This window comes from Ananas comosus, linkage group 6, assembly GCF_001540865.1.
Source record: "Ananas comosus cultivar F153 linkage group 6, ASM154086v1, whole genome shotgun sequence".
In the NCBI taxonomy this organism is placed as follows: Eukaryota; Viridiplantae; Streptophyta; class Magnoliopsida; order Poales; family Bromeliaceae; genus Ananas; species Ananas comosus.
The window spans coordinates 14,152,350-14,165,634 of record NC_033626.1 but is presented as its reverse complement, the minus strand read 5'-3'; the positions used below and the strand labels follow the sequence as shown (position 1 = coordinate 14,165,634).

General features: G+C 32.6%; 1 protein-coding gene across 2 annotated transcripts; it reads left to right on the top strand.

The window, feature by feature from the left end:
* LOC109711203 lies at nucleotides 7,352-12,194 on the top strand. Of its 2 annotated transcripts, none has more exons than XR_002216534.1 (7): nucleotides 7,352-7,789; nucleotides 9,373-9,546; nucleotides 9,656-9,748; nucleotides 9,832-9,900; nucleotides 10,705-10,911; nucleotides 11,531-11,652; nucleotides 11,762-11,904. XR_002216534.1 is itself a non-coding variant. In XM_020234131.1 (7 exons), exons 1-7 carry the CDS (start codon nucleotides 7,511-7,513, stop codon nucleotides 11,960-11,962), a joined length of 1,149 nt encoding a protein of 382 aa, XP_020089720.1. In that variant the 5' UTR covers nucleotides 7,354-7,510; the 3' UTR covers nucleotides 11,963-12,194. The 2 variants fall into 2 exon arrangements, 1 of the variants encoding a protein (XP_020089720.1); XM_020234131.1 differs by having other exon boundaries at nucleotides 7,354-7,789; nucleotides 11,527-11,652; nucleotides 11,762-12,194.

Below are 13,285 nucleotides of genomic sequence, written 5' to 3'. Positions count from 1 at the left end.
TAGATAAAGATTGTACGAAATATGTATGAATGAATATGCCGTATCGGATGCATTGATGCACCGGGTGTAGGCACTATTTTCTTCGTCCTCCATAGTCCCTACGTATTTCGAAATTGCATTATGGCCCTTTTTGTTTGATTTACAGTAAAATAAAATTTCTTTTTCACCCATGCAGCTATGCTTGTTTTGGCACTCTTACTTTAGATAATAGAGAAAACTTTGAAAGTATAAAGCAAAATTTAATGCGGTCCATAGATTGTTATAAAATCTGGCAAGTCGTGTAAGGATTCTTCTACCAACAATTATTGACGTGAGAAGTGCGCGCCAAGTTCTAGATTCTTGCTCTCTTCAAGTAAAGAAATTGTAAAAATTATTTCACAAATGCTTTTTTACGTTGATACAAATGAGCCAAAAATTTAGTCTCGAGCCTAAAATATCTTCCGTTTACTTTCATAGCAAACCAAATACCCTAATAAGTGAGTTATCATTTTCAATTTAGGATGTGTTTGGTTTATTGTAAAACTATAAGAAAAAAAATTTTGGTAAAAAAATAAAAAATAAAAGGAAAATAAATTTTACATTATCTAATATTTAGTTTGTAGGAAAAAAAAATTTTTGTTACGGTTGTTTGGTTGAAAGGATTGAAAGAAAAAAAGAAAAAGTTATAAATAAAAAATTATTATATATTTTTAAAATTTTATATATTTTATATTATTAATATATAGTTATTATCAGTATTATAGTTTATATTTATANTATTTTATATTATTAATATATAGTTATTATCAGTATTATAGTTTATATTTATAAACAAAACATATTTAAAATATATTATGTAATAATTAAGTACATAATATAATATATAATAATATGTATTATATACTATAAAATAAATTGCTATTTTTAATATATATATAAAAGAAAAGAGAAAATAGGAGAGAGAGAGGTCTACCGTGGACCGTGGACCTCTCTCTCACGGTTCAAGAGATGGAGTACACCTCGTAGATTGCACGCATCCTGCCCCCTCTTCTCCCAAATGTTGTGATTTTTTCTTTCGTTTTCTGCTGGTTTCGGACGGAAAACGAAAGCACACAATTTCCTCACAATTCATAAAAGTAATTTTTTTAAAATAATTTTTTACATGTAAACAAACCTTGAAGTCTTACTTTTCCGCCGTTCTTTCAATGTGATTTTATGGCCAAACAAACACACTTTTATGGACAGGGGAGACACACATCAAAGGTTATTGGTGGGATTTGTACTTGGTCTTGTCAAATAATAAATCAGGAGTTGATACCTTCTGGTAGGGGCAAAAATTTTACGGCTACTGTGTCTAAGGCTGCGTTTGGTTCGGGTATAAGTAAGAACTGCTAGTTCTAGGAATAGATACAAGTTCAGGTATAAGCAGGAACTAGACCAATTTTGCGTTTGGATGAAAATTGAGTTGTTCCTAGGAATAAGGTAAATAGTGTTTGGATGGTTAGATTGGAACAAGAGAAATAAGAGTTATAATTTAAATTAAAATTATATTATGTAATTAATAGTAAAAAAAATATTACTTAAAAATAAATAAGAAATTAATTATTAATAATTAATTATAAATAATAAATTAATAATATGGATGATCTAATTAATAATAATAATTATTATTATTAATTATTAATAAATAATAATAATAATTAATTATTCTTATTAATTAATTATAAATAATAAATTAATAATAATATTGATTATCTAATTATTAATAATAATTAATATTAATATTTATTAATAAATAATAATAATAATTATTATTTAATTATAAATAATAAATTAATAATAATATCCATTATCTAATTATTAAGAATAAGAATTATTAATTAATTATTAATAAATAATAATTATTATTAATTATTAATTATTAATTATAAATAATAAATTAATAATAATATCGATTATCTAATTATTAAGAATAAAAATTATTAATAATTATTAATAAATAATAATAATTATTAATTATTAATAATTAATTATAAATAATAAATTAATAATAATATCGATTATCATTAAGAATAATAATTATTAATAAAAAAATAATGAATATTATTAATTATTTATAATTAATTATAAATAATAAATTAATAATAATAATTATCTAATTATTAATATTTAATTATAAATAATAAATTATTTAAATTATTTAATTATTAAAGTAATAAATAATAATTTAAATATATTAATTAGATTAATTAATAATTTACTGCCATTAAAATTAAATTTAAATTTTAATTAATCTTGTTTTCATCAAGGAACAAGCTTGTTCCAAGAAACGGGTGGAACAGCAGTTCCAGCCTTATACCAGCTAGTTCCAGATTCCCGGGAACTACTGTTCCCGGAAACCAAACATTGCGTTTGGGAACAAAGGGGGGAACAAGGGCTTATTCCCCCCCTTGTTCCCGAACCAAACACTACCTTAGAAAACAATTTGGGGATGCCCCTATGGGCGCCGCGTGGCACCAGGGAGCAAGGGGATTTTTTTGGGTGCACATGGTGCACTATTTTTTATTTTTATTTTTTATTTTTAAATTATAATTTTATATATATATATATATGAGTCCGGCTATAATGCTATCGATAGCACTAAGCATTTGGTGCTACCAAATTTTCTGCCGTTAGATCTATCCCTCTGATCATTTCTACCCATTAGATCATACTATTCAACAAACTACCCAGTCAACCCTAGGGGACCATTATAATCCTAACCGCACATCGCTTTATCCACAGGTTGAAAACTTAATAGCACCAATGACTTGGTGCTATTAATAGTATTCTAGCCTAATTCTCTCTCTATATATATATTATGGACACTAGTTTTGTTTTAAAATTTTATTTTTTGTTTTTTAATTATAATTTAATAATATATATTATGATATTTTAAAAATATATGTAGAATTTAGAATTTAGAATTTAGAATTTAGAATTTAAAATTATTTTGTACATATTTTTAAAATATTATAAAATATATATCTATTATATTAAATTATAAAATTAAAATTTTAAAATAAAAACTGGTGCACCGGGTGCACCGAAAAAAATCCACTGCTCTTCCAAAAGGCAGAGCAACAGGGATTCTACACTATCACACTTGTACCACGCCATCAATAACAAGTCAATCATATTTCTTTTTTTCAAACAAAAATACAATAAAATTATTTTTTTATAATTATGATGTGACATATATCTCTAAAAAGAAAATTTTGATTGGTTTGTTACATCACGTCACCAATATATTCGTTGCATTCTAAAATTTTTCTCAGAGCAGCGGGGATGGTGTCCGGCTTGGCTCGGGTGCCACGCGGCGCCCATCCAGACTGTCCTCAAAAAAAAAAATTTTGGACGTGGTGTCCATAGAATTTTTGCCCTTTCCGTAGGACCATGTAGAAGGAACTGCACAAAATTCCAAACACAACTTTAAACAAATAAATACATGGGACTTCTCTCAAAATTTTGATGGTTAATCTCAACCAACTCTCTGCATCACAAACATCCAATGGACAATGAATTGCAAACATCCAATGGACAATGAATTGCAAATAGACAAATTGCCATAATTCTTTCAAGTTTTTTAATTCAGACCAGTAGGTACAGCCCTCTAGTTTCACAGTTTAAGTCCTCCTTAATTACATTCCAAAATTCGAACTGCACCGAAATTTAGGTTATATAATATTCTTTTTACATACAGTTCATTTCTAATATAAGTGATAAAATATTCAATAATTAATATATTATTTTAAAAAAAATGAATGAAAAGATAGTATATAATTATTCTCTCAGAAAAAAAAAAAAAACTTTTCATATTTAATATTGCCAATAAGATCTTTTAAATAGTAACTCAAAAATTCTATTTTATAAGCCTATCGCGGAGATCTATATTTATGCCCCCACTCATGCTTATAGCTAGGTCCTCACACCCAAAAATACTGTAAATAGATCTAAGAAAAAGTGAGAATGTACTATATAAATTTTCTCGCTCCCCAATTTGTAAATAGGCCAATACTGAAGATTTAAAGCCAAGTGCTTTTCACTTTCAATGTCATATACATTAATTCCTGAATGGCCATTTTAATCTGTTGAAATTTCAAAATCTTATAACAAGTCAGTCGAATTTTTACCGTCAGTCCCTGACGAAAGCGACAAAAATTTTGGTGGTTGATATCCGAGGTCTTGAGTTCGGATCCTTATTAATTCACATTTCTAACTAAGTTTATTTATAAATAAAATAAACGAAACGGATAGCATGCTACCTATCTCTCTCAAAAAAAAAAAAGAGTCATTCAAATCATTAATAACTTTCCTTTCTACTTCCGAAAGAAATTTTATGGGATTCCACTTATTAGTACTTCACAAATAGTCCTATCTAAACATACTTAACTATACGTTAAGTTCATTGGAATCACTTTTTCAACACTTGGAGCTGCAAAGGGTTTGATGGTTGGTATCCGAAATTTCAAGTTTACATTCTAATTGATTCACATTTTCAACTAAATTTATTTCTAAATGAAATAAACGAAACAGATAGCGAGCTATCTATTTCTCTCAAAAAAAAAAAAAAAAACACTAGGAGTTGCAAAGATCCTTTTCCACCCCCCAAAATGAAAGTCATATGGTTTAACCGATCGTCCTTAGAGCAAGAGGCAAAGGGTTTGGTGGTTGGTATTCGAGACCCAAATTCGAATCCTAATTGATTTACATTTCCAGCTAAGTTTATTTTTAAATGAAATAAACGAATCGGGTAACGTACTACCTATCTCTCTGAAAAAAAGAAAAGAAGAAAGTCATATGGTTTGCAAAGATTTTTGACGTGTACTCTTCTATACTGCTTACATAGCAGAATTTGCACCTACAAATTGCGCGTTGTTGGCTAATGAACGCCATGTTAGTTAGAAAGAATGGTTAGAGAAAAAAACACGTATGTTTTACCAATTACAGAGGGAACTACAATTCCAGATGCCCTTGTGAAGTACTCTTTTCGACACGAGTCAGTAGTGTTCACCAGTCAAATTAGAGAGATTAAGGCACAAATTCTCTCCCACGGGACTTTTTGTACTAATTCTAGCCACATGGATGATGGAACTGGATGGCGCGGCTTAATTTGTTTTAGATTTATCACTGAGAAGCTCTTGCTCGACGTAATCTCTAGCACATATGGTTTTTTTTTTTTGAGAGATAGGTAGCATGCTATTCGTTTCGTTTATTTCATTTACAAATAAACTTAGCTGAAACTACGAATCAACTAGAATTCGAATTTGGGACCTCGGGTATCAACCACCAAGTCCTTTGCCACTTGCTCTAGGGACGGTCAGTCTCTAGCACAGATGGTTGGATGCTTTTTCGTAAGGGTAGAGTCATTAAAATGACACAATGGCTTCAGCATTGCATCGGAAGCGATACGTGCGATCAGGTATTTTAACGGGGACAACGCTAGGAAGTCAGTGACACACCAATGCAGGGTCTAAATTCGAGAGGTAAATGTGAAAGATCAATAGCTTCCAGTGTCGCATCCCAGCTACACATTCCCCTCCAGTAAGCCACTCTACCTGCACAAAAAGAAAACTAAATTGATTGCTGTTCTCTTACTGTTGTAAAGGGCAGAGAGCAAACCAACGTTCCATGCATCGGCAAATAAATGTTACCTGTTTCATTAACGAAGTAAATGCATCTTTTGGCAAGCCAAATCCTACTGCAGTCATCTCGGCAACAATCTAGAAACAGCATGCCTTATATCATTCTTAGCTTCGCATTTTATAAAAAAGCTTCGGGCGCGTTTGGCTCGACATAAAACGAACTAAAAAATTATTTTCGGTATAAAAAATATTTTTTCGCTTGTTTGGTTTGATATAAAAATATTTTTCGATAAAAGTATTTTTTGCGAATTTAGAGAAAAATTAAATTTTATTTTTTGTTGCTTTTGGACGGAAAAAAAAAATCGAGCTGTGTAAAATTTCTTTCATTCATTTTTTTTTTCTATCAAACCAAATAAACATAATTTTTTTATTCTAACCAAACAAATATTAATAAAATTTTTTTTTACAAATCAAATATTATAAAATATAAATTCTTTTTCACCAAAATTATTTTTTATAATTTTATGTCGAGCCAAACAGACCTCGGATCAATGGCTATATTACTAGAAAATAAAGAAAAAGAAGCACCACAATTGCCTGTTTGTACATGGCCCATATTTTCATTATAATAAATTTTCTCATCTAAGTTGGAGCCCACGTACGATGCGGCCCATTTTTTTTGGTTGTGATTACTTTTTTTGGATAATATTTCACCTCAATTCAGAGCTGTTGATGTGTATTTGTAGTAGATGACGTTTATGGGAAATTTCCTACTGTACAAAAAGCAAATTTGATCTTATAAACAAACAAATATTCTAAATTTAATTAGACTGTGTTTGGCTTGGGAATTAGTTGGAGGATTAAGCCTTATTCCCCAGCTAATCCCCAAACATAAATTTTGGCCCAAACGATTTGTGAGACCCTCGTGCCGTCTGGGTTGCGGATCGATGCTGAAGTTTGTTGCTTTCATTTGGTTGTAGTAAAATTTCATATAATCTTCGTGTGTAATTTATTTATATAATGTATCTAAATATTATTATGTTATTTACAACTAAAAATATTATTTCCGTCCTATGTTAAAATTTCAAAATCCCGTCATTTGTACCTACCTCTAACTGCGACATAACGAAAATATCATCTGCATTTTTTACAAATATTACAGTACATTTTCTTTTTTAATTATTTTATTAGTAATTAAATAATCATCTCATTTTATGCTAAAATAAATTAAAAAAATATAACTTACAAATCAAGTAACTCTGTCTATTTTTTCTCATATAGGTGTAATTTGGGTATATTAAAATTTTACCAACCCATTATTTTCTTATCCCTAAATATTATCAAAATATATTTTTTGTTATTCCTCCTTATACCGACATTTGTATCTATTTTAATCTAAATATAAAATTACTCTTATTCCTTTTTATGCTTGTATTTATATGTATTTTTGAAATAATTAGTTCTTATTTATTTTCGAGTCAAACGGTAATAAAATTATACTGTATTAGAATACGTCGGTACTCAGAACTGTTGCCTAGGCATACTTTTTCTCTGCCCCCGGTTTTACGACCCGACCCGGTTTCTGTACCTTTTTGGATTCACGCCTTTCTTTACCTTCGCTCTCAACCCCCCTCATCATCATCAACATCACATCACAGTTGGACTCCACGTGGCTCTACTAGCTTTTCCTAGTTTTAAAAGGTTCTAAATTGGAAATTTGTATATTCCTATGAATAAATAAATACCCCTCCCGCCCAACTCACCCTCCCTCGCATCTCGTGCACGCCAAAAACTCTTCCTCCCTTCCGTCGTCTACCTTATATCGATCTCTTCTCCTCTCCCCTCCCCTCTCAATTGCGAACGACGCGATCGCGGCGGCGGAGCACCGGACCCCGCCATCTCCGGCGATGGACCTCCCCGTCGTGGATCTCGCCCCCTACCTCGACGCTGCGGCTTGTGGCGGCGGCGGCGGAGGCGGAGGTGGCCCCGATCGGCGGGCGGAGGAGGAGGTGGTGGCGCTCTGCGCGGCGGTGAGCGGTAGCCTGAGGGACACGGGCGCGCTCCTCGTGAAGGATCCGAGGTGCTCCGCCGAGGACAACGATCGGTTCCTTGATATGATGGAAAGGTACTTCGAGCGATCCGAGGAGTTCAAGCGCCTCCAGGAACGGCCCAACCTCCATTACCAGGTCGGATTCTCCCCTTCCTCTTCTTCTTTTCGCCTCTTCTCCTACTTCTCACTCCAATTTCACTATGCGATCGGAAAATTTGGGGCAATTAGGGCATCTGCTGTTGTATCTTTTTGGTAATTCTCGGCTTGCTCTAGTTATGGATTTGAACTTTGAGGTTGAGGTGCCTTTGGAGATTGAATTGAAGCGACGGATTGGTCGCAGAGGTTCTACATTTCTCTTCTGACGTGAATTTGTAGTTCGAAACAGCAGTAGTGAATAAACTGATCACTTGTATCTCCTCTTACTTACAAGGCATTGTCTAATGTCAAGCAGTTCTAATAATCCTATGACTAAATCAATATATTGACAATTTTATGCATTCTGAAGAATCTGAGCTAACCGGGATGGATAATGGTAAATTACCTGTGCATTAGATCTCAGATACAAATGTAATGGAATAGAAAATATGAGGAGGAAATGTGAGGGGGTTCATCTCACATATCACTTCAAACTAAGTGAGACAATATCAGATTAAGTGTGTAAATTGCTTATGGAATCTTGCCAACAGGATGGCTTATTTTTTGGCAGGATAAACAGACTTGTTTAGTATAGTTGAAATCAATGTATCATGCTGAAGTTGGTCACAATTATGTGATAGTTTTTAACAGATTGGTTATCGGCCAGATGTGCGAGTGATTGAAAGAGCTTGCAATTCAGCCTTATTGTTTTCCATGCATAATTTGTTCAGATATGATCTCAACCATATTGAATCTGCTCTCTTTCATGTTTTTCTCTCTTTTCCAGTGAACTTGCTGCAGAAAACTCAGTCTGTGTCTCGTTTTGGCCTTGTTTGGTACCGTGGTGGACTAAGATCACCCGTTTTCCGGCTTTCGGAAGGCCAAAAACAAATCTGAAAGTGCATCTAATTTTCCCTTCAATGCTATAAAATTATGGTAGAAACCACTGCCGAAGAAGTATGTACTTGTTTGGTTCTTTAGTGGCAGACCGCAATTTTATAGCATTGAAGGAGGGAGATTGGAAGCGCTTTTGGATTTTTTGGGCCTTCCAAACCATAAAAGTAGGTGTTTTTTGCACTGTAATCCTAAAGTAGGTCTTAGTATGCCTAAAATCTGGGTTTCGTTAGATGTGACGACTCTTTCTTCCGTAAAACCTATGGCCTATTACTGTTGGTTTGTAGAACTGTGAGCTTGTATCTGTTTATGGCAGCTGCACAGTAATACTGTGTCATTTCCTGCAGTCCATATAGTTGCAAGGTTCTTGTCAAATGCAATTGGATCAACTTGACCGATTCTTTCTGGCATGTAAGCAGGGTTATTAGTTAATAGCACCATTGTTGCACTCTTTTCTCTGTTAATTAACTCCCTTCTATCCACATTAGTCAGCATGAAATTCAAGCCCCAAACTGTTTTAGTTTTTTTAACATCTTAATGTCCTTTTCTTTTTGTAGGTATATCAGTTCTTTGTGCCGTGTATTCAATTGGATTAGAACAACTTCCATTAGTACATAGTAATGTTACTATGAGTGCTCATCCTATATATGCTTTCCCTGCTTCACAGTGTTATCTGTTTGTATAAAATAGGTTGGTGTAACACCTGAAGGGGTGGAGGTACCACGCAGCCTCGTAGATGAGGATATGCAGGAGAAGATAAGGACGATGCCAAAAGAATTTCAACCATATACTCCGACAGGACCAGATCCTAAATGGCGATACATGTGGAGAGTGGGTCCCCGCCCAACAAACACCCGTTTCAAGGTTGTAATTTTGCTGCGTTCTTTCCACAAGATATTGCTTGTTTATTTAGTGTTCAGTTGTGCTAAATAATGATCTTATTGTACATAAAGCATGAGATGTTCTTTTATAGGAGCTGAACTCTGAACCTGTCATACCTGAAGGGTTCCCTGAATGGAGAAAAACCATGGACTCATGGGGTTCCAAAATGATTTCTGCAATTGAGGTGCTTCATTTGTTTGTTTTCTCTTAATTTATCCAAGCTTATAATATATGAAGCTAAGCATGATATGAGGTACTGTTCTCTAGGTTGTTGCCGAGATGGCTGCAATTGGATTTGGCTTGCCAAAGTATGCATTTACTTCTTTAATGAAGCAGGTAATATTTATTTGTCAATGCATGGAATGTTGGTTTTCCTCTATGCCCTTATAACAACAATCTTCTTGATGTCAACAAGACAAATTATTCTCATCCGGTCAGCATTGAACTGAAAATAAGTGGTCTTAGTTGGAGATAGTAATTTCTTTTGGATCAATAGTTATTTGGCCTAATTATTAGTCTGGGGAATGTATACTGAACTAAAGCCGTCGTCCTGGGAGTATAAACTTGATGTATGAGCTAATATACACTTCTGAGAGTGTTAAAAGCAAGGATCTTCCCTCTGATTGGACGTCTCTATTATTTTATTTCTCATTATATTTGCCGCTCATTTCCCTCTTTTTGAATGAGTTGTGTTATCATTTAAGCAATTTAGCACGTAGTCACTCGGTTCGATAGAGAGAGGTTCTTATTCGAACTTGTGAAGTCATATGTTCTTTGGTACCCAAGATCACCAAGGCATGATGGTGCTTAGAATTGGAAGTTCTTCTGTTTAATGTTGAGATAATAGAAAGTCGATATTGAAATAAACGGCACTACTTACAATAATCCGCTGGCTCTGGACATCCTCAATCTATTGCTTATGATTCAGCGAGTCTTTAATGTCCAAAGACTTTGTGGTAATTGGTTGGGGATAAGTTGGGATGGTGGTAAATATTTCTAGTATTATGTGTGGTTTTGTCTATTTATGCTCCTCTGAGCGTAGTGAAGCACAGTGACCTTTTTTGGACGCTTGATATATTTGATATTTACTCTATTTCCACTTTCTTTTGATATACTCTTTTCCTCTGCTCTATGCTACAGGGACCACACCTTCTTGCTCCCACCGGAAGTGACCTGCAACGCCATGGATCCGAGGGCACAGTATTTGCAGGATTTCATTACGATCTTAACTTCTTAACAATACATGGTAGGAGTAGATTCCCAGGCTTAAACATCTGGTTAAGGAATGGCCAAAAAATGGAAGTCAAGGTCCCTGTCGGTTGCCTTCTCATTCAAACAGGGAAACAGGTGAATATTTCTCGCTCTTTTCAACACACTTAATTACAGTGTGAATCTTGCAGGATCAATATTTTGGTGGACTATGAAACAATAAGATTTCTAATTGGACGAAACATAATCTTTGGAAAACAAATGTAAAAATGTATGAAAATGCTATTTGAAGTAGGCTTCCAACTTCAACTTTTTTTTTTTTTAACCACTCAAATAACATTGTTATTTGATTTCGCAAAATTTCATCAGGTATTGGATTGCAACAGTTTATGTACAAAAAGAGTACAACATGTCGTCATGTACCATATACTTGGAACATTCTATTAAGTTAGACAATATTTCATATGGAAAGTTATGGAGACCATTAATTAGTTACATGTTTTTTGAAATAAAACAACACGTGCTTTAAGGGGGTCAAGTATAAACCACTTGAACTGGAGTAGTTTCTGGATGACCTATGGTTGGAGGGGTATTTGTTATCTTGGCATGGAATGAACTTATATTCTGATGATTAGTCAATTCCATGATTATAAATTCATGTCCTACATTGGGCATGACATGAATTTGTTACGGACTTAATAATTTGCCCAAAAAAGGAATAGCAATCAACTTAGTTAAGTTCTTTTCGTGCAGCTAGAGTGGCTTACTGGAGGGGAGTGTTTAGCTGGGATGCACGAGGTTGTTGTAACTAAGAGGACACTGGAAGCTATTGATCTTGCACGGGAGCAAAACCGCAGCTTGTGGAGGGTTTCTTCAACCGTAAGCGCTTTTCCTTTTGTAATTTTCAAATATGACCTCGTTTTCCTCTTGAATTTCGACCCTGCATTGGTGTATTACTAACTTCTCGTTGTTGTCATTGTTCAAATAGCTATTCGCTCATATTGCTTCTGATGCAATGCTAAAGCCGCTAGGCCGTTTTGCTGAATCAAGCCATGTGAATATGTATCCCCCAGTCTGTGCTGGAGATTACGTCGAGCAAGAGCTCTCAGTGATTAATCTCAAAGGAAAGACAAGTGGGTATTCACAGGCTTTGGTTGGTGCAAATAAAACCATGTCATTCATGCTTTAAGCTGTGTAATTTATTTGTTAAACGGTGATTAGCATCCAAGGTAGTAGTTCACAAGGTCATCCTTGTTCCCTCTGTTAATTGGTGTAAGTACTGTGTCTTATTCTCTAATCATTCTTTCTAACCTTGCATTTACTAGCAAATAACGCCCACTTCGTAGCGCGTGGATTATGTTATGGAAGTGGTATCAAATAGTATTCAAAATCTTAGCAAATGTTATGAATTTATTTGGGAAGGGAAAAGGATCTTGCCGCTGAGGAGCTGTTTGGTTTCACTTGAGCTATAAAAGATAGTTTTCTTGTAGAAAAAATTGTTTGATACAAAACGGATTTTACCGTTTCTAGCGATTGATTTGCAAATTAGTGGATGTTTCCTTGGTTGGAAAAGGAGATTAATAACTGGATTTCCCTTTTTTTATAATTTGGTTGGCTTAAAACTTATTTTTGGTCTTTTTCTATAATTATTATACTAGATATAATTTATATTGCATAAACTTCTATATAAAATATGTTATAGTGGATATTTTTTATATTGTATTGTAGACTATATAAATATGAAAATTTGTATTTACTTCTCTTTCATTAAAAAGCTTATCTATTAAATACTACATTACATATTATATAATATAATAAAATATATATTTTGTATATTAGCCGGTGCACAAGAGAGGAAGCAAGCTATTAGGTAGCGTTTGGTTCGGGAACAAAGGAGGGAATAAGCCCTTGTTCTCTCCTTTGTTTCCAAACGGTATGTTTGGTTTCTGCGAACAGTAGTTCCCTGGTTTCTGAAATAAGCTGGTATAAGGCTGGAACTGCTGTTACACCCGTTTTTTAGAAGAACAAGATTAATTAAAATCTAAATTTAATTTTAATGGCAGTAAATTATTAATTAATCTACTTAATATATTTAAATTATTATTTATTGCTTTAATAATTAAATAAATAAATAAATAATTATTAATAATTAGATAATTATTATTATTAATTTATTATTTATAATTAATTATTAATAATTAGATAATAATTATTATTAATTTATTATTTATAATTAATTATTAATAATTAATAATATTTATTAATTTTTTATTAATAATTATTAATAATTATTATTCTTAATGATAATCGATATTATTATTAATATATTATTTATAATTAATAATTAATAATTAATATTATTATTTATTAATAATTAATTAATAATTATTATTCTTAATAATTAGATAATCGATGTTATTATTAATTTATTATTTATAATTAATTATTAATAATTATTATTATTATTTATTAATAAATATTAATATTAATTATTATTAATAATTAGATAATC

Coding starts and splice junctions, on each gene's coding strand:
- LOC109711203 (XM_020234131.1), top strand. CDS start 7,511: ATGGACCTCCCCGTCGTGGATCTCGCCCCCTACCTCGACGCTGCGGCT. Junction 9,749..9,831: donor AAATGATTTCTGCAATTGAG/GTGCTTCATTTG, acceptor ACTGTTCTCTAG/GTTGTTGCCGAGATGGCTGC. Junction 9,901..10,704: donor TTACTTCTTTAATGAAGCAG/GTAATATTTATT, acceptor TCTATGCTACAG/GGACCACACCTTCTTGCTCC.